A 26773-nucleotide genomic window follows, 5' to 3' on the forward strand; every position below is an offset into this window, starting at 1 on the left:
AAATACCTAATACTTTGATTTCCTATTTTTATTTCAATACGATGGCTTCTAGATCTGATCCTATACAATGAAAATAGTAACATTACTTATTCGTTATAGTTCACCATTTATAAATTATTTTTGTTCACATCATCATATTATCATTTAGTCGGTAAGCATTTGGTAGATTACTACTTTAGCAAAGTTCAGTGCTAAGTGATTAAAAGGCAGAGCTATTATCAAATTTCACTACTGAGGGAATATGTTGGAAAAATATACAGCTAATTGTAACAAAAATTCAGGCATCTGAAATCTTACTCCCAGGAACCTCACTTTGCCTAAGGAAACTTACCACTGTCTATATTTAAAATTTGCAAAATGGCAGATGTACATTTACTTCCACCTTGGTACAGTATACATACCACATGCCTCTATGACTTGCAAGAGCTTGATTTTTCTTTGTTTGGCATGAAACCATGGAACTACAGGGTGTACAGGATTAAAAATACATATGAATCATTATGCTGTAATTAATGACACTTCTGACCCAGAGGATTTCATACAATGATCACATCCAATGTATACAGTAATAAGCTCAACATTTCCTATGAGATTCTACGACATTATCCCAGAAGGAAGAGAACCTTTCTGAATTTGTAACATTATGCGCATAATGGAGCATTATGAGCATAACCCCACAACTAAGAAAGAAGCAGTATTATTAAGAAAGTACCTTAAAATAAAGATAAAACCCCACAGAGGATATGAAAAAGAAACCTGAAAATTGGCACAAATTTTCTCACAATGGCTTCCTTTCCAAAAGCTCTGACATGTATATTGACAGGATATACATGTAGTTAAATATACATATAGCTAAATCTTATCTTGTAAAAGAATTTCTGGGTTTACTTTCTGATTCTCTGACATTTTTTGAAAGCAGGATCATATAGAGATGTAGTTTTTAACTATTCACTTTGCTTTAGCCCTTACTCTGAACAACTGAGTAATTTTAATTCATACATGAAGAAGTAGAAAATAACATTATGCTTAAGATGCCATTTGTCTTCACTCAAGCTATGTCTTTGTCTTTGCTTACAAAGAGTGACATCTCAAATGGCAAAATGCAATGCAAATGTTTTATGTGTATGAAGACAGGCAGCATCAGTAACAATTATCTTGAAATATGGTGGCAGCTTACAATCAAGGACCTCAGCACAAGCAGAATGTAAATATCCATTTGTTTCTCAAAATAAAAGCAGCATTTTCAACAAATAACGATGCAGATATGGTTTAGTTCATCAGGTATGCTTTAGAACTGGAAGAGTGATTCATTTCTTAACATTTTACAGAACACATTGTCAAATTATATTTGCAAACAGAAATAAAGCAATCCATTGACACTGTTATTTTGCTTTTGATGATGTGGCAGAGCATTCTCCTTAAAAAGGGCAAAAAGAAAATCTATGAAGCAACAGGATCAGTCAGAGCTTTTCTTAAGGCTATTGCTAAAATAATTCCATTATAATTGGTATTTAGAATCAGTAGTATTATATTGTTTGTCAACACCTACCAGTTAGGAAAACTGGCAACAATCACATTTCACAGGTTTCCATCTCTCTCTCTCTCTCTCTCTCTCTCTCTCTCTCTCTCTCTCTCTCTCTCTCTCTCTCTCTCTCTCTCTCGTAGGTTAAAAGCATTTTTGGATGTGTGGCGACCCCTTCAGGAAACCAATACCATTAGAGGTAGCCAAGGAAACAGACACTAACTTACACAGGGTCCTGTCTCTCTCTTGCACACTGACCTGATGGAATATATATTTCCCCGATTCAAACTACTTATGACTTCTTTCATAGTTCCACGTTTTCCAGGTTATATTCTAGTGTATGTCTTAAATGTTCATTTATATGAAAAATATCTTGGATGGGAGTTTCGTATTCATTTTAGAATTTTCTATCAGAACAGAGTATGCCTTCAACAGAGTAGATCAGCATGGCTTGTAAAAGGAAGGAAGAGGAGTAGGCAGAAAAGGAAGGAATTTAAAGCAGTGTTTTTGTAAGGTGTATTTTTATAATTTTGAATTATAAAGAAAAAGCATCTAACTACAAAATGTAAGAATAAAAATATCACCAACCACAAAAAGTCATTGGAAGCTGAAAATTCTAACTCTTCCAAAAGAACAGAGCCTTTCCTGGCAAATCATACCCGACAAAATCTATCTGATAAAGTATTAACATAAGCTTACTTACAGAGATGTCTAAAAATGATTTGGACTGTTTTCATAACTTTAGGTTGAAAACCTTAAGAAGGAGACAACCATTATTGTAAATGAATCTCTCAAAACTCCTAAATGTAGAGGTAACTTGTTAATAGGCCACTTACTCTGCTATGCCCATGCAAGCTCTTTGTACTTACCACCACACAGGCTGGTTAACATGGATGGTAATATTCTTGGAAAACATTCAATTTGGCTCTGAGATAAATGACTCCTATCAATAAATCAATGTGAATTCTATCTACTGAAGATTATTTAATTTTACATCTCTTTTCCATCTCTCCTATAATTTACACTGGTGGAATATTTCGCTTAACTGATCTCCCTGGTCTCATGTGTTCAGAATGAAAAAGCAAAACAAAAACAAAAACTACCAGGAAAAAATTTAAGATCTTCATTATCAATAATAAGCATTTAATGGCTACTTTGCTAGGGTATGAGCAATTAAAATAAAATAATTATTTTCATAATATCTCCTTTAAGGATAGTGAAGATAGTCATTAAGATAGTCATTATTAGCAACAAATATCTATGGGCTTATTTAGTAAGAAGGAGGACGGATGGCAAGGAGGGAAGGAGTAAAGATGGAGGGAAGGAAAGTAGGAAATCAGTAGCTAACAATGTAGATAAATAAATAAGACATTCATTTTGGAAGATAGTAAGATATGGAATAGATAACAGGGACACAGAGAAGGAGGGGTAGTTGGTGGGGAGTACGATTTGAGCATGGTCTCAAAGGAAAATCAGACTAGAAAGGCTAGGAAGAGGGTTGTAACTTTCTTTTAATTTTCTTTAGTTATTCTCGAGCATGAGTCAGTCAAACATGGCCTCGAGGCCAAATCTGGTCTGCTGCCTCGTTTCGCAAATAACAGTTTAATGGAACATAGTCATACTCTTTTGTTTATGTATTTTCTATAGATGCTTCTGTGCTACAATGGCAGAGGTGAGTAGTTGTGATGGACACCATTAATCTGGAAAGCCTTAAATATTTAATATCTAGCTCTAGAGAAAAAGTTCTAGAACAAGGATCATCCTTTTTTGCCTCATCTTTTTATTATCCTTAAAAGTTTCAAATTAAAACCTTGCGCAATTGTAGATATCTTTATACACAATGAGGCCTTCACATTAGCATATGGAAAATGAGGAAAGTAGTGCCATTTACAGAATATCACTTTAATCAAGTTTACTTCTGTCTATTCAGGCATGCAGTGTTGCACAATTCAAAAGTGACGAATGAAAAATTAAGTAACTGAGAGCTATTAGTAACCTTAAAAGAAATAAATTAGTGATATTAAACTTAGTTCTGGGTATGCCATGCTCACCACTTACATTCATGGTAAGTGACAAAAGACATGGTTTAAGGAATCAACAACGAGTCTTTATTCCTTCAAGGGAGAGACATTAATGCAGTGGGTGGGGAAATGAACACATATCACTGCCTATAAACAGCACACTGTGTGCACAAATAACAGACCATCATTTCTAACAAAGTCCTTTGGGACCAACCATCATTACCACATGCACTAGAAAACATAAGGGTAATACTATCTTAGAAAAGCCATTCATAGGCCTCTGATTCATATTTTTCTTTTTGGTGTCTTGTTTCATTTGTTACCTGTTTTCCATGATTTTTCTCTTGTGTATTAAATAATTTAACATTAGATAACATTTTGAGTACATTACGCTCTGTGAAACAATTAGGGAAATTTGCTTTTTTCTACCAAATATCATTATCAAAGAACAAGTATTTATGAAGGCCAGGTATACTTTGTGCTGCAAAAAAATTAAGATTCCTCAATAATAAATGTACATTTAATTCTTTGATGCATGAGTTACTCAGTTGTATTAAATATCAGTCACTGTGCTAGGCAGTAGGAATAGGGCCTTACATTGAATAAAGTGTGGTTTCCCCCTCAAGAGGTTCCTAGCTTTGGCTGTGCATGTATGTAAATATAAAGCAATGACACTTAAGTTCGAAAGAACTGAGGAACTCAAGAGAAGTCTCAAATGAAAAATTTAAGTAAATTTCTGTTGCCCCAACAGGTGAAAAGAGATAGCCCTCAAAAATACTGTTTCAAAGTAGCATTTCTTAGAACTTTTCATCATGTAGTGTAAAAAGGTTCCTGAAAAATCCTGTTTCATTTGATTCTTAATGTTAAAAAATATGAAAAAGATATATATAATTTACACTTTTCTGTATCCTTTCCTCCTGCTTAACAGAGGACCACCAAAATGTCCAAGTCATAGATACATGGGCAGAAGATCTTAGGGCAGCTTGAGATTGGGCAGGAGGGAACCACTTTTCATTCCAGCAATAATGTAATGAGCCCTGCTCAGTGATTCATTCTGCAACAGCTAACTGAATGATTGTGGAAGGCGGGCACTGAATTCTGGCATCACCAGGCTGGTTTTAGCTTTAGCAGGGATGGCTGTCTATTCCCATCTCTTCTCAAAATCTAGAGGATTCTAGACTACCAATGCAATGTGTTCTTGGATGGATGAGGAAAGACAGATGAAACAAATGAGCATAGATACCCGTGATAACATGAAAGTTTCACGCTACCAAAAAGGGCCAGTCTACCTGATACGTCAGATGAGAAAACTGGCTGTCCACCCGTCTCAGCGGGGTAGAGACAAACGGCGTGGCATCATGATGAACAGGACACAGATACACGCATTGCTAAAAACTGCAGCGGCCCTTCTGTGTTAGAGGTTCCTTTTAAAGCAATACTCAAATGTTTCATGAAATGGTTTCAATTCAGCTGTAAAGCAGAGCTTTAATAAAGATGATGGAGAAAAAGCTAATTCCTCTCCCTTCTCATACAGAAAAGAAAACTAACAGGTATACACACATCAGGGGAAACTTTTTCAAGCTTGTAGTGTTTCTTCTAAAGACATAAAGCCTGGAAAATGGAAATATGAAAATAAGAGAGAAGGCATATTCATTCAAACAGCTTAGGCAGAGTGAGCTCTTTCCATACCTGCTTTGGAGTTGCAGCCCAGGGAAGGCTCACGGAGATGGCCAGCACTGGTGCTGACAGCAAGTTTTACCTTAGGCCACCATGGGTGACATCGTGGTCCCTGGCAGCACATATACAGAGAGGCCACATTCTAAATACGGAATAATGATTACCATCAGCTTGGACCTCATTTAAACCTTTTTAACTGCTATCTCTAATCCACTTATTCCTTCATCTTTCTCTTTTCACCTTCTCATATGCCTTGGTGAACAACTCACCCGTCCTCCAAACTGGATAGTAATTCAACACTACGTATAATTTGAATCCCCATTTAGTTTTCTCAAAGGCTTTCATATCTCTTATTTTAATTTAACCTTACAGATGCTGGCTGTAAGGTAGTTTTGTTAATCCTTTCTTAACTGAGGAGGGGGGAAACTCCGGAGGTCAAGCAATACTCCTTTTTCACACGATAATAATGTTTGTCTTTGCTCTTTTAACTAAGAAAAACTAGGGAAATGTTACTTTAGGTAAACAAACGTACATGCTTTGAGTTGTGGAAAAAACAACAAGAGACACTTTCATTTATTGCTCGTGTTAAATCGTAGTCATTGGACAAGAGTACACAGCTGTATTTTGTGTTCACATAGTTCACTGTTATTCCACATTTTACAATGAGTTCTACTGGTTAGGGGGCAAGACTCTCAAGAAGGAAAAATCAGTTACTCTCCTGGTTTTCTTCCTAGAAAGGAAAACTTTCCAAAGGAAACAGGCTTCTTGCTAAGAATGATACATTTACAAGTTTCTTTTTCCTACTGGTAATTTATTTGTACAGAATTAGGGATATTTTTTAATACAATGAAAATTTATTTTTCTTTTTCATCCTCTAGTTATCATTCTTATTTGTGAGAGTATAAAGTTATCAAGGCTGATATAATTTAAGATTTAAAGGAAGCAGTTAACCTTCAAAGTGATTCGTTAAGTAAGCAAATAAGTTAAATAAACACTGTTCTAGAGTTAGTTTACTGTCAAACTAGATTAGAGGAACTAGAAATGACAAACATTGGGTATTACCATCAAAGTTAAAAGTCATTTTTGAAACTGCCTCCTTATTTTAAAAATGTGGAGGTAAAATGAACTATTAGTTTTTAAATGCATATATGTAGAGTTCAGAAAATCATCGATATATTCTTCCATGTTTGTTTCTTATTTTCAAATATTTCTTTCATTGATTCATAATTAAGTCAAAGTTTCTCAGACTCATTCATTCATTTATTCATTTTTCTTTCATAATTTCCATATTGTTATCTCCAGGTCAGACCTTTTCCTTGAGTTCCAAATACTCATCTGCCTATAAGTATTTTATAGGCACTTCAGACTCAATGTGCCCCCAAATAAACTCCTCATTTCCATCTACAACCTGCCCCCGTCTCTCTCCCCCAAAACCCCACTCCTCTTCCTGTGTTTCCTTAGTGAATAGAGACCTGTCATCCAGTTGCACAAGCCAGAAACCCAGAAAAGGTCTCCACACTGACTCCCTTGAAAGCTTCTCTCCTCCCTCCAGGCATGTCTCCACACTGCAGCCAGAGTCATCTGCATGAAACAGGAATCTGATCGTTCCTACTCAAAACCCCTATAGTGGCTTCCCATTGCTCTAAGGGTCAAGACCAACCTCCTAGAACTGGACTGCTTTTATTGGGTCTGATCCCTACTACCTCTCCAGCTAGCCACATCTCAAGTCAGCATTTCACCCAGCCATACTTTGGATTGCTTTTTGTTGCCTGGAAAGGCCCTTCTCACTCCCAGTTGATTGTTTCTTCTCTTTTCTACCTTCTCTTAGCTACTTCTTTTTTTAATTTTTAATGTTTATTTATTTTTGAGAGAGAACACAAGCAGGACAGCGTCACAGACAGAATCTGAAGCAAGCTCCAGGCTCTGAGCCCAACGCAGGGCTTGAACTCACAAACTGTGAGATCATGACCTGAGCTGAAGTCAGACACTTAACCAGCTGAGCTACCCAGGCACCCCTCTCTTTATTATTTTTTTTAATGTTTTATTTATTTTTGAGAGAGAGAGAGAGAGAGAGAGAGAGAGAGAGAACAAGCGGGGGAGAGGCAGACAGTGAGAGAGAGACACAGAATCTGAGGCAGGCTCCAGGCTCTGAGCTGTCAGCAAAGAGCCTGATGCTGGTCTTGAACTGGTGAATCATGAGATCATGACGTGAACCAAAGTTGGATGCTTAACCAACTGAGCTACCCAAGAGTCCCCCTCTTAGTTACTTCTTAACCTTCAGTCCAAATATCACTTCTTCAGAGATGCCTTCTGTGGCCTTATGATGGGGTCATTTCCCACTTTTGCATACTTTCTGGAATGATTATCTATTGATGTAGGTCTCATTCATTAGACTTTAAGCTCCATGAGGACAAAGATTCTATCTGCTTTGCTCAACACTTTATCCCAAACACCAACCAGGTGCTTGATACACAGACAGTGCTTCAGTAAATATTTAATGACCTCAGTTGAACATTATGGAACACTAGCCATGTGACTGCTTTTCAACACCCAGATGCTTACAAAATAGATAAAGTATTCTTTAAGAAAGTTAGGGGGAAAAAGTAAAACGTGTTTGAGTTCTCCTAAATGTGGTAAAAGGTCAGTTAATAAATCCCTTAAGAATTAAGTTTATTTTTAATAAAGCTGATCACATAAAAGAAATTCAGTAAATTGACCCAATATTTGTTGGGTGGCTCTTACAACTTTGACTGCTGTGTGCTATTTTTTTCTCCCTACTATGAAAGGCCTTTGGAAACCCTATTCTTATCTCTTGTTCATCCCCTTCCCTCTATGTTCCGTTTATCAAATTATCAAGATATTTTTAGACCTTTAACTTACTTCTCTCATTTTCCTTGAGACTAGGAACATGTTTAAACAGGGTGTTTTACAAACAAGGTTATTTAATACATGGTTTATGACTGATTTAATCTGTGGTAGATAGAGAGGCTTTAGAAATTATGAATAAAATGAGAAATTTCACCAGGGAAGTTTACATGATACCATAAAAGCAAAAATATAGGAACTCCAATAATCTGTTTCTAGCAGGATAGGTACTTAAGCCTATATTTCACATGAAAATTATACTTTTCTTTCCTTCACATGATATATATTAAGGAAAAAAATTAAGACTCAAAAATTTATAATATATATCATACCATATTATATGTTTATGTATACGTATATGTGTGATATTATGTATATATATGTATATGTGTGATAAAAAAGGTTAAATTTTAAATTCTACACCAATTATGTTTTCATTTGGTTGTAAAGAGGTTTATAGATTATTTGTGTATCATGCCATATGGTTATGTCCTGCCTTGGGTTTTAAAAAATCTCAAATAGCAGTTATAATTATTGTAATGTGATACCTTTGCTCATTTATGTAAGTAAATAGAAGGCTAATTTTTAAGAGGCATAATGGGAATTTTAAGAATGAAGAGAGAAATACTACCCCCTGAGAATTAAAGTTCCATGTTACATACTCTTGACCTTAAATGGTAAGGAACGAAATACCTTGTCACTGTTATAGCCATAACATTTACATTCCCACATTATTTACATAGTGAATGGACAGAGGGCAGGGAAGGGAGGAAGGGACTAAAGGAATGTGTTCCTACTGAGCCTCTAATACATAATAACACATCTGTTGTTTACTGCCAATTACTTCAAAGTGTATGTTAAAAATTAATACTTTCTGGCATGTTATAAAGTACTGCTTGCTAAGCCCTGGTTATTGTCTCAAATAGGACAGGCTCAATATAACAAAGAACTGTTGGATGAAAAACAGATTGAGCAAAGAGAATATTCACCTTCTGTGACTTCTGGAGGAGCAGTGATATTGTCTCACTCAAACTCTGAAATAATCACAATCAAACCATTTTAAAAAACACACCAAGCATACTAAAAGTTTCATACTAATACACAGCAGGCAAAGAATTTTGTTCTGTTTGTGTAATGCATACAGGTTTGTATAAGATACAGTTCCTTCTTCATTTATGCACTATAAAGAAGTGAATCAGTGAAAAATAAAAATGTAAAATGAACATAAGGGTGAAACCACTTATGATTATTTTTCTAGAAAGTCCCTAGTCATCTAGTCATCAGTCAGCACTTTGGACAGCAGTTAAAAGGCCTATTTCATTTTTCATTAATTTATCCATGTATTCATTCATTCACAAGTCAGATGTTTATTAAACTCTTACTATATGAAAAGTTACCCAATAAAAAATGTTCACAGAAAATATGTACTATTCTCTTCCCACAAAAAGAAAATCAGACTGCAATGAAAAAAAAAAGTTCAGCCTTAAAAGGTCGATTGAAGGACACAAAATAGACAAGAGTTTCTTTTCCATAACAAAAATATCTATCCATAAGAAGGAAAAATTAGTGTGCCACACCACAAACAGTAACTATTCTCTCCAAGCTACTTTATAAAAATTTAAAACTTAGTATAACAGAGGTCATTTTATTTTATAATACACAACCTTACATTAGAAGGAAATGACCTTTTGTATACTAAACAAAATAGCAATTGAATGACATCTTCTCTTTCATGTCACTTTAGTTCCACAGATGACATTATTTCTCCAAGAATCAGGCACTATCCTCTGGCATTATTAGCTAAGCAATAATACCAAGCTATTCAGTGTGGGAGATAAGCTTAGGAATCCCCCCGGCTTACACCAATGGGGTAACAAGGCACAAAGAAATACAAAGTCAATAAAATGCTCACACCCGAGTTTGGGTAAACCAGATTGGCACTCCAAGAATAGGTGGGTGCAAAGACACCCTGAGAATAGGGAAGCACAAAGGTGCCAGGAATAGGGAGGTGCAAAGGCACCCCAAAATAGGGAGGGGGTGCTGAGCCCCCAAAATGGAGAGAGGCAAAGGCCTGAAATAGAAATGGTGCAAAAGTGCCCAATACATAGGAGTAACAATATTAGATATTCAGGGTGAAAGCACCCCAAATTTAGTACTATAACAGAAAGATGCTTTCATAGGAGAACAGGGCCAGGTTAGGTAAATTGGTAAATTGGACTTTGGACCTCTGAGCTACAGGCAAAGCAGCCCTAGTGGAGATGGTTAACAAAAGAAAAGGTGTCTTGTTAACCCTGAGGTTATTCCCCCTATCTGTCTCATCCCCTAGGCTGGCAAAGATAAACAGGCACAGCGCCTCCTGTCTGCTGTTAACAACCATCTGCCCATCTGCCCAGCACCTGGATTTTGTTTTATATTGACCCAAACCCCAAACACTGTATATCTCCAAAATCCCCTTTTCCCCCTCACATCCCCAAGTTAATGTTCCTAGTTTCTTTGTCCCTTTGTACACGCCCATTACGTTTGCAAGCCTTCTTATCTGAATAAATATGGGGCAAGGACACTTATTCAGTGCTCCTGTCTTTTTCCTGAACATTAGCCATCTCTTGTTTTAATCCTGCGTCTGCTCTTTTGTTGGCCAAAAGAGAACTGTAGACTTAGAGTCTACAACAATTCAGTTCAGTAAATAATAATTATTTTTATTGACAAGTTGAAAGCCCAGAGACCCCTGGGGGAAAATATGACCCACTATAAATTATGCATAGATTTAATTCTACTTATCTATTTAAATCAATGGGTCTATAAGCTAGGACACTATTTGCAAGGTACACTTCTTAAGGATCTATAATGTATTTAGAAAACAAACATTCAATGTAAATGCAAAAAAAATTGCAGCTGAGATTTTTTTTAATGTTATATATTTTTGAGAGAGAGAGAGAGAGAGAGAGAGAGAGTGTGTGTGAGTGGGGGAGGGGCAGAGAGAGAGGGAGACATAGAATCTGAAGCAGGCTTCAGACTCTGAGCTGTCAGCACAGAGCCCGATGTGGGACTTAAACCCATGAACCATGAGATCATGACCTGAGCTGAAGTCCGGTGCTTAACCAATTAAGCCACCCAGGCACTCCAACAGCCGAGATTTTGAGTGTCTTTCATTTCAAGGTCACTTTCTGTTATTTTATTCCATTATGAGAACTGTAACACAAGATGTGGTACAGTGAAAATGTCAGAAGTGGTGGTACTCTGCCCAACCCTGGCTCCATCACTTGTGCTAGCACAGCTCTCTGCATATAGCAGGCTCCCAGGAAAATGAGAGTTACATGTTATGCTTTTATTTGGCTCATTATAGTTTGAAGCAGTAATGTTAGAATTAGTAGAATTACAGAAAATAAAATATTGGAGAGCATGTTAGAGTCACCTGAATTTATGAGGAAAATACAGAAAGACTGTTTTTTGAAGTCTGTGTAAGAATATAAAGTCTTCTACAGAAGAGATGAACACGAAGGAAGGGAAGCAAAAATAATATAAAAACAGGGAGGGAGACAAAACATAAGAGACTCTTAAATATGGAGAACAAACAGAGGGTTACTGGAGGGGTTGTGGGACGGGGGATGGGCTAAATGGATAAGGGGCATTAAGGAATCCAACCTGAAATCAATGTTGCACTATATGCTAACTAACTTGGATATAAATTAAATAAATAAAAATATTAAAAAATTTAAAAATAATATAAAGTCTTCTTTCACTCTCTCTTTCTCTTTCACACTGTATCTCATACATTAGCAAACCCAGATGGCTTTACCTTCAACATACACTCAGAATCTGACCACTTCTCATGATCTCCACCACTACTATCCTGGTCCAACTCCTATTGTTTCTCATTTAGATTATTTAAATAGCTCTTAAACTGGCCTCCCTTCTGTACTTGCCCTCTTACAGTCTACTAAAAAAAAGAAAATCCAACCGATCCTTGAAAATCCTGGGGCAGATCAAGTCAGTTCTCCATAGTCCCCATGTCATGCAGAATAAAGGTAAAGTCTTTCAATGACTTACAAGGTCTTCATGATCTGGCCACCTAATAACTAGGTGCTTCATGATCTGGCCACCTAATAACTAGATGCTCCCATCTCAGGGCCTTTTCGTCCTTGCTACATCCATTGCTAGTAAGGTTATTCTCAATGATATTCACATGGTTCTCTCCTTTATCTCTTGGTCTTCTCTTACCACTACATATACAGTAGTACCCACTCCAGCCTCCCATTCCCTCTTGTCCTATTTTGTTACTTTTGTATATTATGTATTACCATGTGGGATATTTTATATTTACTTATTACCTTTACTTTTTAATTTTTTTAATGTTTATTTATTTTTGAGAGACACAGAGCTTAAGCAGGGGAGGGACAGAGAGGGAGACACAGAATCCCAAGCAGGCTCCAGGCTCTGAGCTGTCAGCACAGAGCCCGATACAGGGATCAAGTTCACGAACTGTGAGATCATGAACTGAGCCGAAGTTGGACACTTAATCAACTGAGCCACCCTGGAGCCCCTGCTTATTACTTTTAAATGCATTGTCTGCTTTCCCTCATTTTTTGTAAGTCCCACAAGGGCAGGGCTTTGTTTCATTCACTGGTGAAGAGAGAGAGAGAATTTGCCACCCCAAAATATGCTTCTTTGGTATAAGTATTATATTGTAAGCTTTATTTTATTTTATTTTATTTTATTTTATTTTATTTTATTTTATTTTATTTTAGAGAGAGAATGCAAATGGGGAGAGGGGCAGAGGGAGAGAGACAGAGAGAGAATCTTAAGCAGGTTCCACACTCAGTGCAGAGCCCCAGGCGAAGCTCACTCCCATGACCCTGGAATCATGACTTGAGCCAAAATCAAGAGTTGGACACTCAACTGACTGAGCCACACAGACACCTCATTGAGCTGTTTATTTTAAAGAAACGTCATATATGGGGAAAGTTTTACAACTGAGTAGAAGTTACTCTTTTGTAAGAGATATTTTAAGGGAGCTCTCCTTTTAGAGACTGTCTCCCTCCCTGTACCAGGAAGAAAAGGTTGACTCTAAATCTCTAGAAACTCTTATTAACAGAGAAGACACTAACTTAAATCTGTGTAACAATCTTATCCTTGTTTATAGCTTGGCCTGATAACTGCCCACAATTGGCCTCTCCTAGCTGGAAGTTGGTATTTAAGGTAGTGGCTTGGGCTACCTTGGGAAGTTACTCAGTTTTCCTGGGTCACTCCCATGTACATAGGAGGCACACATGCTATTTAACTTCTGTTCTTCTCTTAACCTTTTATTATGGGGTGGAGGGGGGGGGTCTCAGCCAAAAATCTAGAATCTTAGAGGGAAATTTATTTTTCCTCCACCACTGTAGCCACAGTATCTACAGGAGTCCCTGGCCCAAACATACCCAGCATTGGGAACACATAGCTGAAAGGGTAATGTGAGTAAGTTGACAAACTATGGAGATATGGACTCAGAGATAATTAAGCTTTAACGTGGCTTTCTCCTTAGGGTGAGACTGTGGCCTTGTTTACACCAAGTTTGGTGCAAGAAAAGTTTAGCCCAATGTTTAAAACATTACACAAAATCACACAGATGTACAGATACTCCATTAACGGTATTATATGATCCATACTACCATGTTAGCAAGAAAATGAACTCAAATTCAACAAGGCCCTAGCCTCATCAGACATTGTTACAAAGTCTGGGGACCATGGTAAAATGAATGGAGATATCCTGCATTTGTTGTTCTTTTATATGGTCATCTTTTCGTGAAAAGTTTCCGTATCCTTGGCAAAAGAGACAACTGAATTTAATCTTACAATAGTGTGAATGTGTGTGGTCTCTTCTAGCTATGTTGTGGTCCCCTTGAAATGTTTTAGGGATGTTTCAGAGTGGGGAAACTTGAGGTACTTTTTTTTTTAAGTTTATTTATATATTTTGAGGGCAAAAGCATGAGCAGTGTAAGGGCAGAGAGAGGGGGAAAGAGAGAATCCCAAGCAGGTACCACAATGTCAGTGCAGAACCTAAAGTGGGACTTGATCCCACAAACTATGAGATCAAGGATGTTGCAGGACCCATTCCTGTATTGAGGAATGAACAAAATAAAGTCAATATCCTCATGGAACTTACATTCTAGTTGGCAGAGATAGACAAAAAGCAACCTAGGATTTTATTTATATATGCATTATATATACCACTTTTATACATATACAGATATTTATACATGCACATATATGCAAATGTAGATATACATAAAATAAATGTCAGGTCATGATAAGGAGTGATGAGAAATTAAGCAGGGTAAAGCTTATAGGGAATGCCATGATGGCAGTTGAGGAAGGGTCCAAAGTCACACAACTAACATTTTGTAGAGCCAGGATTCAAACATAGAGCATTCCAATGCTAAATCTGTGGTCCTAACGTCTATGCTAAAGCTAAGTGGCTCTTCAAAGGCTAAACTTCTAGCCTATTAGAGCTGGCAATGCAGAAAAAGACAGTCTGATTAGGACAGAAACACTTTGAAAGGGAAACCTGGGAATGAAAAAGGCTTCTCATAGTGCTCTGTATCTTACAAAGAATAAATAATATTTAAAAACATAAACTGAGCACACCTCCTTCTCCCCCAGAAATTCTCATAATTAGTATGGTGAGTCAATGCCTAGTAAATGGCAAAGGCTTGGGTGCCCTAGTTCCATAGCTGACTGCTCTGATCCTGCCTTAGAGACCAGAAAGTAGGGAGCAATTTGCCAATGAGAAGGTTAGGCTTACTTCTGTGTCATCCATGTTCTAACAGATTTCTTGGAGGTTAGAATTTCCATTTGATCAAGACTAATTAGAAAAAGCTAGCTACTCTAGCATAAATCAGGTTTCAGTGGAGGACTTGAACACAACCAACAGTCACCTAAATCTCTGGGGTAATCATTACCCCAATTCCACAGGTCTGAGCGTGATCTCCTTCCTGTTGTATAGACATAGTATGAGCTAGGATTCAAGACCACATGGACCAACAGCAAAGAGTAAATTTGCCAGCCCTATACCATGGAACTGCAGGGAAATGATTCATCCCAGGAAAATATGGAGGTAAGATCTGCAAAGGATTCTTTTATCCCTACAACAAGGCTTTCTCAAAATCAGTATTTATTAAATGGTCTTAAGTTTTGCTTCATAAGAGAAATTTCCACGTGATTGATCATCCTCACAAATAGGAAGAAACTGGAAATATATCCAACACATAGTTTAAATGTTTTGCTTAGTTTCCCAGGCTTTGTCATCAACTCAATCTAGACTCTAATCTTCCCTTACCAGCTGTATGACATTGGACAAGTTACTTACCTTTTTTTTTTTTTTTGTGGCTCAATTTCTCCTACTGTAAAGTGGAAATAAGTGGCACTGTTCTCATCAAAATATGAGGACGAAAAAAATGCTGAATGTACATGCCAAATAGTAAGCACTTTATGAATGCGTGATAGCCATCTTTTGGGGAGCCTACTTCATGTATGTCCCATCCTCTGAGAATCATCCTCTCACACCCTGAGACTGGCTCCTGTAAATCTATGTAACAGTGACCCTGTATACTCTTCTCTGTTTAGTCATCTTATTGATTAAAACAGGGGTAGACACCTAATATAAGCTGGGCCAATCAATTCTTTCTGCCAAAAATTTGAAGTTAGACCTCAAAGACTAATTAGTTTCTGCAGGTGCTAGGCCTGGAAATTTATACTGATTCAAATGTCACTTGAGGACCCTTTGCAAATGGGCAGAGGAATACAGTCTTCAGATCAAGAGGGAAATGAAGCAGCGAAATGGAGGAAATCATGAGAGACCATGTGAACGCAGAGGAAATGACAGAAAGAGATGCTGTCTTGGTCCCTGAATGCTTCCCAGTTCCTAATTCCAATGGCTCCCAAGACTGCTGAACTTTGTGTGTCCTGAGTTCCATGAGATAGTTCTATTTTCTTGTAATAAATCTCCTATTGCTTAAGTTAAACCATTCCTGTTCTTTGTAATCGAAGAGTTAGCTTAAGCCATTCCTGTTCTTTGTAATCAAAAAGTTCCTTAGAAGAAATGGTTTCGAAAACATTTGTGTTAGTTTAATGTAAAAGTTCACTTTTGACATCCTGAACCAAAAATATATTTCCTGTAATTAACTGAATAAAAGTCAGAAATAATACAGAAGAGATACAGGCCAATTTCCCCCTTCATTTTCTATGTAACAGAGGACAAAGCTAGCCCTAGCCAAACTATAAAATAGCTTCAATGTGCTGCTATGCCCTTGTTTCCCTCCCATCTCATTCTCATGGATTGTTTACTGGACGTCCCTGAATTCCTGAACAGTGTCTTGCATTTGCTGTGTCTTTCCTACCAGTAACCATACATCAAAACTTATCTGTCCTTTGACCCTTTCTCCTCAATTCTTCATTTTTGTTTTCTAAGAAGGCAGCTAGATACTTTTAACTGAAGCTAACATGTTAATTGATTCTAATATCAGAGAAGGCTTCCTTTTCATTCCCGGAAACATACATGCGACTTTAGGGAAAAATCCCTTAATTAAAATGAATGAAATTAGTGATGGGAAATTCTGACACTGAATAAAGTAGTAGGATAAATTTCAGAAAGGTGCTTTTGTGATATCTATTGTATGATAATCACATTGCATATATGCAAATACCAAACTACACCAGAAAAAAAAAGAGGTTAGAGCAAGATTGCATATTTTTGATATATTTGAAATTATTGAGAAGTCCTTTCTGTACTGTAGCAAAATTGGTTTAGAAGCTAAAAATAAACGTATAGCTTAATATATTCAAAATTGTAATCAAATGTTGAAACAAGAAAATCAGTCATAAATGCTTAGTCAACTGAGATTATCACATTTCTATGCTAATCCTGTGTTTTTAATTAACAGATAAAGCAGAAGAGGCTATCTAAACAATAGTGTATAAAAAATGAAAAAATAAATTTTCAAGTTCTAATTAAATGGAGAGGCAATAACAAAATACTGCTGCATTTCAGCAACTCTTTATCAAAAACAACAAAAAAACACCTTGATATATCTTTCTAAAATTACATTTCACAGGCTTCAGCATGTTTATAAAGAGTCCAGATGTTAAATATAAGCAGAGATATCACACCAAATACCGTCTGGCCTTCTTCACCAAACCTCCTAATTGGTCAGAAGATCCATTTCTTACGGAAGGCAATTCAGTGCAGTGATTTAGAATGTGGGCTCTAGAACCAGAATGCCAGGATCCATATCTGGGATCTGCTACTTTCTTTTAATATTATCTTGGGCAAGATAATCAACCTCTCTAACCGTAAGTTTCCTCATGTGTAAAATGTGCCCACCAATAATACCTCGTATTGTTTTGAGGATTTATTCATTCACCAATAGGTGTCTGGCACTGTTCCAGGCTTTTGGAACAGTGAACACTGTAGGTACAAATCATTGCCCTCATAAAGCTTACATTCTCAGATATTCCATCTAAAGCATTTAATTAGCAGAGTGCATGGTACTCAGAAAGTTGTCAATAAAGGTCAGCTGTTGGGATTACTAACACTTGAATGAGACAGAACAAAACACTGGCATTCAAATGATGGCACTGTGTCAGAATGAAGTCAGCACATCTAAGATGTAGCAGTGGCCCTGCCACTAACTTTTTAGATAACCTTCGTTCAATCTCTGAGCCTCAATTATTTAATCTATAAATTGATTTTAAGGTCCCTTTTACTGAATATATGGCAATTCATGAGAGACATAAAAAGTGAGGTTTTAAAAACATTGAAGAAAATATTTCACATTGCATATTTTACTTTTATCTTATCTTTTAAATGACATGAAGATGCATTAAGCACAAGAATACATTTTCAGTACACTGAAGGCTTAGGGAGAGTTCAAATGGTAAGTAATCAGGTGTAGTTTTGTTTAAAAACAAAAAAGAGAGAAAAGCATTCAAGAATCACTGGAAACATGTAAATGACCAATATCATACCCAAATCTTTAGCTTCATAAAATATGAAATCACAAAAAAATATAATAAGACAGAAGTAGCATCTTACATTTATCATAAAAAGTATACTGGGATGCCTGGGTAACTCAGTCAGGTAAGCGTCCTAACTTTGGCTCAGGTCATGATCTGACAGTTCGTGAGTTCAAGTCCCATATCAGGCTCCATGCTGACAACTTGGAGCCTGCTTGGGATTCTTTCTCTCCCTTTCTCTTTGCCCCACTGCCCCCCCCCCCCACCTCAAGCTCAAGCTCAAGCTCAAGTTCTCACTCTCAAATAAATAATTAAAAAAAAAATTATCCTTTCTTTGCTTTCCATGGATACCAAACAAAGAACATGGCAGAAAACCAATTTTTAAAAATAAACCCAAATAAAAATATTGCAGTAAGATTAATCAGCAATAAAACCACAAACACCATTACCATCTATACCTAGTATAATGTCAAATTTCAATCAACTTATCAAAATTAGTCAGGCTTAATACATTTTTTGGAGTGGTATCTAACAATCTAGTTACATACCATTTTAAGTAAATGCACAGATACCCCAAAGTTTATCAGTATACTTAAAATATTCATATAAAGTACAAATAGGAAAGAAAATTTCATGTTGGTCTATAAAATAATTATAAAGAAAATGTAGTTGATTTATAACTAAAGTGAAACAAAATAATCCAGTAATTCACTAGCTTTAAACAGAAATAGTTTCAATTAGAAACTTAAGAGTATCCAGATAACCCTTTTAGAAGTTAAATGGAAATTACAAGAACATTTTCCAAAAGCAGGCCAATTTCGTTAGCAATTACTTCTTTCCATTTTATAGCTGTCATACTTGTTTATCTATAATGAAACATTGCTCTGCTTTTCTCATGGTAATGAAAACAATACAACAAAGCTAAAGGAAGAAAATGTGTCCCCCCCCACCCCCAAACTTAAGATACTATTTTGAGGAGAGACAATTAGAAATATTTTCAAGTCCTGAATTTCAGTGACTTCGAATCATTGAACAGAATAAAACTTATAAGTTCACATAAAATTTAAAGGACATTACAATTTTTTTGCTTTGATTTGTGGGACATAGACTTCACAATTCATAGACATGTATATATTTTAGTGGTATTTGGGGAGGTAAAAAATGGGGCTTGGTGACTTTCTTCACTACTTGAAAACTGAAACATTAAACTATGTTAAGATAAATCAATTTTTGAAATAACCTCATTATGAGGAAAGACATTTACCACTTTAGTGAATGTTATATATATTTATATTTATCTACTTGATATTTCTTAGGAGAAAAAACACATGTCTTCAGTGTATCTTTTAACCATATATCTATTAAAATCCATTCCAGAAATAGTTCTATAGGATGACACATAGGAACAGTACAATTCACTTCTATAAAAAATACAACACAAAGAATATTTTATTTTTTCAACATAGTGTCATGTATTGGTGGGTAGTGAAATGAAAAGAAAAAGAAAGTGAATTCCTCCAAAAGAGCATTTATAAAAGTTTCAAGAGTAATAAAAGACCACTGGCCAGAGGTATCATAAAATTCATCCAGTAATTATGACTAACAAGGAAAATCAGCAGATGGCTTAGAAGAAATCAATGGAAGTGACTGTAAAAAAATTTTATAATGTTGGTATATTTATTGTAGCTAATAAGGAAAATCATATAAAAAAGCATTTATTAAAATAAAGACAAAAAATATTCTATGCCACTGAGGACAAATTCAGGGCTGGTTTGTTAATGCTTATCAGTGCCCTAAGAGATGTGACTGATCAGTCATTGGACTCTGTTGCTGATCCTGGAATCTTTCTCAATACAACACAGAAAGCCACTATCAATCACTGAAAATAGGCAGTGAAACCTATTTGTCAAACCTGCTCTAAGTAATATTGTTTAAGATACTCAATCTGGAACCTTCCTCACAGGCAAATAGTACAGGAATAGGTACAACCTTCTAAGATACATGCTCAAGCATAGGTTGACACTCAAAAATTTGTGAATGCATGAAAATGCTTAACAAGGAAAATGGAAGAATAACATTAAAGCAGATAATGTTATGATTTGGTTAAGTGGGATAATTTTTATTTTTTTTTTTATTTAAAAAAATTTTTTTTTCAACGTTTATTTATTTTTGGGACAGAGAGAGACAGAGCATGAACGGGGGAGGGGCAGAGAGAGAGGGAGACACAGAATCGGAAACAGGCTCCAGGCTCTGAGCCATCAGCCCAGAGCCCGACGCGGGGCTCGAACTCACGGACCGCGAGATCGTGACCTGGCTGAAGTCGGACGCTTAACCGACTGCGCCACCCAGGCGCCCCTGGGATAATTTTTAAAGGCTAACTGCCATCTAAGACATAGAGCAGTTTTAATTCTGATGATAGAGGCACTTAAATAACTACAGTCATCCTATACAAATCAAAACCACAATAAGACACCACCTGACACGTGTCAGAATGGCTAACATTAACAACTCAGGCAACAACAGATGTTGGCGAGGATGTGGATAAAGAGGATCTCTTTGGCATTGCTGGTGGGAATGCAAACTGGTGCAGCCACTCTGGAAAACAATATGGAGGTTCCTCAAAAAATTAAAAATAGAACTACCCTACGACCCTACAATTGCACTACTAGGTGTCTATCCAAGGGATATAGGTGTGCTGTTTCGAAGGGACACATGAACCCCAATATTTATAGCAGCACTATTGATGTATATACATACATATAAATATATGTACATATACATACAATGGAGTATTACTTGGCAATGAAAAAGAATGAAATCTTGCCATTTGCAACTATGTGGATGGAACTAGAGGGGATTATGCTAAGCCAAATTAGTCAGAGAAAGACAAATATCATATGACTTCACTCATATAAGGATTTTAAGATACAAAACAGATGAACATAAGGGAAGGGAAGTAAAAGTAATATAAAAACAGGGAGGGGGACAAAACACAAGAGACTCTTAAATATGGAGAATAAACAGAGGGTTGCTGGAGGGGTTGTGGGAGGGGGGATGGGCTAAATGGGTAAGGGGCATTAAGCAATCTACTCCTGAAATCATTGTTACTCTATGCTAACTAACTTGGATGCAAATTAAAAAATTAATAAATCAGGGGCACCTGGGTGGCTCAGTCGGTTGAGCGTATGACTTCAGCTCAGGTCATGATCTTGCAGTTCAAGAGTTCAAGCCCCATGTCAGGCTCTGTGCTGACAGCTCAGAGCTCGGAGCCTGCTTCAGATTCTGTGTCTCCCTCTCTCTCTGCCCCATCCCCACTCATGTTCTGTCTCTCTCCATCTTAAAAAAACAAAAACTTAAAAATTTTTTTTTAAATAATAAATAAATAAATAATAAAGAGTGAAAAAAATACAGTCATCCATTTTCAAGAAAAGCAATCACTACAAAAGTAGCAAGAAATTAAAACAACAGTTCCCTCAACCACAATGCACCAGAAATTGAAGACTGCTACTGGTAACTAACTGACAATTAAGCAGTTTCAGTACTGTTTATTCATTAGAATTTAAAGCTATAGTCTAATGGCTTGAAAAAAATCTGAGACAAAATGAGTAACTACGGTCGAGAATTTGATACCTGAAGTAGCTTTAACACCTGAGCAACCAAAATAAGACTTTCTCTAAATGAAGAAGAAAATCCTTGCTACTTTCAACAAAAAACATTTTCTTCTTCCAATGAAATTAATGATAATGCAATTCTTGTCCAAAATCAAATGCTTTTTAAAAATATTTAAAAATACCTATTATAATGTGATTTGATCTATAGTCCTAGAAATACAAGGACAGTGGCTTAGTTTTAGTTGTCTTAATTTCCAGATATATAATATCTCTACTGAAATGTGTTTTAAAATGTATGCAATTGTTGAACTATATTGGAAACATAAGCCATAATTTTAGTTTTAGAATAAAATTGGGTATATAGGAGAATTTTTTGAAAAAATTAATCAGTTTGATAGAGTAGGCAGTTAGCTAGACACAAGCAGGGAGAGAGCAGGTAGTTTTCTGATTGTTCAGAAGGGCCAAAACCAAGTTTCAAACAGCCAGGAACCGCCCCCCCCCCCCCCCCACCGGGGGGCGGGGAGGGGAAACACATATCTTCCCTATAGCTGTTGCCCTACAGTAACCTATAGCTTCATGATAATACATTTACATTGTGGTTTTGACCCCCCTCCTTTCAGAGGGATGCTTCCATGACAGTTCATATAAGGATCATGTAAAACCAAAGACATCCCCTCCCAATCTGTAGGAGGAGACCCTTAGATGATAGGAGGCAATGCCATCAGAGACCACCCTCGCTATGACCCCTATAGCTTGCAAACATAAAAAGGAAAGACAACCTTGACCCCTGGTGCAGCTGCCACCTCTGGGCCTGCCCACTCTCCTACCTTTAGAGTGTACTTTTGCTTTAATTGCTATTAAACCCTTGCTTACTTGAGAGTCTGGCTATGAATTCTAGGCCAAACTCACAAACTGAAGCAGGGGGTGGGGGTAAGGGTGGGGAGCAGATGGGTCATGCCACTGACACAGTGAGATCAAATAAATATAAATTTTAGGTGAAGGTACCTTTGGTCTGCTATAATTATACATTATACAACTTCAGAACATTAAGCAAAGCCTGCATAATGAAACACATCAGAGAAAAATATAGTTCAATAATTGAACCAATTTAGAGAAAGTCCACACTAGTTCAATCTGACAATGAACTCTGTTCCATGTTCAACAGTATGATGTGCTGCTTCCAGTGAATAAAAACCACATCAATGCCCCACTTTATTTTGCTTAAATAGACTTAGCCGTACTTAGGATCTGACATGAATTCTCCAAGAGATGTTAAGTTGTATTGACATGTAGCAGTAAAGAACATTTTCGGCTACAAGCAACTAAAACCACGATCTATAAAAGCATTAAAACCAAGTCACTGCTCTTAATGTAATTAGGTAAAGTTTTCTAAAATCTACTTTGAAATAACTATTATGCTAATATCTTCTACCCTTGGCCAAATTCACTCTTATGAATTGTTGTTTTACTATTATGCTCTTCCACGGCTATAATTTATGAGTAATTTCTTTGCAAAATGAGAATAGGGAGCACAGGAAACAATCTTATTTGGCTCTAAGACTGTAGGTGATTATGTGACTAACTTGTGGCACATCTTATCACTAGTTCATTCATGATTATAATATAACAGATTTTAATCAGTAAGTAACTCATTGTCTAATTAGGTGTACTTACCTCAGGTAAGTATTTCTGTAAATTATATCAACAACTATCAAAGAAGGCTTTCACACAAAATATGAAAACCCACAAAATATGAAAATCAACAAGAAAATATGTAAGTTTTGTGAAAGAACTTCATGCTGTACTGCATTGCTGTAATGTCACTTTTCTAGCGTTCCATTTATAAAACTGGAAAATGTTTAAAAAAATATTCTCCTTACCTGTGTATACAGTTTTTACTCTCGAGATAGGACATACCAGAAACAGCATCTAATGAAAATTTCACTAACTGCTTGAGTTTTAGTTCATCCTTCTTCTTTCTCAGAAAGGAGAGGAAATCACCTCCTAGAAGAATTTAGAGATGAACAATGAGATAAAATCATGAGGTACTGCTTACGAGAGATACCCAGCAGAACAAAAAGCTTTACACATCTGGCCATGCTTTTTACCCATTTTGTTTGACATGAGCATAAAACAAAGTATGAAAAGAGCACATCTATCAGGTATCATAAACTTTCCTACATACAGTTTAAGCCCTTTAAATGCTTCACACTGTTTGTAATCCAGCATGCAATAATATTCAAACAAAATCATACAATTTCACTGTTGCCATTTCTCACCAATTTGCCCGGGTAAAATTTTCTGTGAAATTTTGTTTCCTCTGATACCAAATAAAAGATTGTAATTATTAGCAGTTTAAAATGTAAATGATACCAAATTAGTTATCAGATTCACTGACTCCTTATGATTATGAAGTCACTGATGGTAGAGGGGGAGGGGGGCAATGATTTTGATGATTGAACTGCTGAGCCAGATTGTAGTTTGCGCATCAGATGGATTTCAACAATGTCTTCGAGCAACTCTTTAAACCAGCATGATCCGGGGGCGCCTGGATGGCGCAGTCGGTTAAGCGTCCGACTTCAGCCAGGTCACGATCTCGCGGTCCTTGAGTTCGAGCCCCGCGTCAGGCTCTGGGCTGATGGCTTAGAGCCTGGAGCCTGTTTCCGATTCTGTGTCTCCCTCTCTCTCTGCCCCTCCCCCGTTCATGCTCTCTCTCTGTCCCAAAAAAATAAATAAAAACGTTGAAAAAAAAATTAAAAAAAATAAAATAAAAAAATAAACCAGCATGATCCAAAAGAAAAAAAACACGCAAGGGAGCCCGGGTGGCTCAGTCAGTTAAATGTCCAACTCTTGGTTTTAGCTCAAGTCATGACCTCACGGTTCGGTTCCTGAGTCTGAGCCCTGCGTTGGGGTCTGCACTGACAGTGTAGAGCCTGCTTGGGATTCTCTCTTTCCCTCTCTCTCTCTGCCCTTCCCCTGCTCATGCTCTCTCAAAATAAATAAATAAACTTTAAAAAAAGTTTTGAAAAAAAGAGAAATATAACACACAGTAATTTTCAATTTTCTGGTAGCTACATTTAGAAAGGTAACACTAACAACCAAACAGTGAAATCCATTTTAATAATGTATTTTTTCTTTAGTCCAATAAACCCAAAATATACTATATCAATATATATCATTAAAAAACTATAGTTTTTATTTTATATTTTATCATCCTAAGTCTTTAAAATATGTTGTTTATTTCACATTTCATGGGACATCTCAAATATTTCAAACATTTTTAAATTTTTCTAACTGAATCCTCCCCATTTTAAGGGGATTAGAATTAAACTAAATTCAAAATTCAGTATTTTTAGAAGCAATAGCCACATTTCAAAAGCTCAAGAGCCACCTATCGCCAGTGATCCTTAAACTGTGTATTCATTCTTCATATGGCATTAAAGATTATATGAAGGCCTGATTATCCTTCCTTGTTAATGTATAGTGTATTGCATTTTTAAAAGTTAAATATATTAGAAAGAAATTTCTCTAAAAACAATAATTTCCACTTTCTCTTTCTATTAGGCTCAGATTTTAAACCAGAATTTTGCAAGAGGGATTAGCATTTTAATTGCCATTTCCTAAACTTTTTAATCCTCTTCACCAGGGATCCAGGCTTCCTTAAATAGAAAAACTCTAGAGGTGAAGACTTAATGGCTTTTTCTTTAATGAGAGTACCTGGAAAATAAACACTTGCCTAACTCTACTTATAATGTATGCTGTGTTTCTCTAACTTCTTTTATTCACACATCAAGTGTTACACAAATTTAGGTGGGCCCTTTACAAAATCAATAGCTATATGCTTAAAAATAATCTTAACAGTGTCAGATAATTTAGTTTGTTCTGTTCTTCTAAAGAGAATATCAAATGTATTAAATTACTAGGAAGATTATTGAAATAGTCTCTATCAAGCTTAACTTAATTTTTTGAGCAACAGAAAGCAACAGTAGACATCAAAATTAAGCACTAATTTCTCAACTTTAATAGGTATACCAATTAAGTGGATGTGAAATCAATTTTTAGCTCAAGTTATTACTTGGACCAATATTTACATATATTAATTCTTTTGTTAGATGTATGTTGGCCTATTTTAGAAAAAGTGCAGACTTCTGCTCTTGAAACCATATAGCATTTTGTTTAAGCTTTGGAATAGCTTCCCAATGAAAAGAGCTTTTCTGGAACGTGATTTAAAGCAGCATATGACATAACCCCAGTATTCTGTGGAATCCTACTATTTCTTTCCAAAGTTCGCTCATATTCAGCACTTTTCCATCTGCCTCCTGTTCTTTTAAAATCTACCCCTTCAGTGAACCTCCTTTACCCACTAACCCCTGCCTCAAACTGTAAATCCTGTGAAGAGAATTGTGCCTCTGTTGCCCAATATTATAATTTCAGAGCCTACCACATCATGTCTGGCATGTAATAATACCTCAATAAACATTTCTTGAATGAACAAGTAAACAATGTGTACGTATCCCTTCTTGCAGCTTCTAGGCTTCCCAGGAAGACAATCTTTTTTCATTAATTTTAACATTTCTTCTATAGTACTACCTCTCCAATGGTGAGAACTGTACTTTTTAAGTACTTGTTAAATGTTAAAATAATGTTTAGAAAGGGATAATACCACATTTTTTATCAATGGCACCGGATGGATGCTGTAAAATTCTTTAAATTCCAACAATAAAACTTAGTGCTTTAAGACTGAGCTCATCTTGATAGACACTTCATAACACTAATGCCTTAAAAATTGCATCATTTAAAAAAAATGATTTGCAAAAAGACAATCAGTCCTTGGTACATAAAACTGTAAAACAATAAATGCATTATATAATAAAGAAATGACAACACTTAAATAGCATTCCAAGTTGCCTGAAAAGTGATGCCAAGTCAATAAAGGTAAAGTACTAGAAAGCACAGTGACATACAGCTCTTTCCCAATGCTGTGACACAGCCAAAGATACAGACAAAGGACTGTCTGATTGCCTCTTAGTTAATCCAGCAATATTTCTTTCTGCCTTAGAGAAATGTCTTGCCTAAAATCATTAAAT

The 26773-nt window shown here is 36.3% G+C and overlaps 1 protein-coding gene across 3 annotated transcripts in view; it reads right to left on the bottom strand.

Annotated features, from left to right (window-relative positions):
• FER (FER tyrosine kinase) overlaps window positions 1-26773 on the bottom strand; it is a 453694-nt gene that overhangs the window by 84247 nt on the left and 342674 nt on the right. For all 3 annotated transcript variants that reach the window (XM_086685926.1, XM_086685760.1, XM_086685844.1), the window contains one exon: window positions 23567-23690. In XM_086685926.1, the coding sequence (XP_086542052.1) occupies window positions 23567-23690 (124 nt within the window). The remainder of the gene's footprint in view (window positions 1-23566; window positions 23691-26773) is intronic.

Source organism: Puma concolor, chromosome A1 (assembly GCF_028749965.1).
Source record: "Puma concolor isolate L17-30 chromosome A1, mPumCon1.1.hap2, whole genome shotgun sequence".
Classification (NCBI taxonomy): domain Eukaryota; kingdom Metazoa; phylum Chordata; class Mammalia; order Carnivora; family Felidae; genus Puma; species Puma concolor.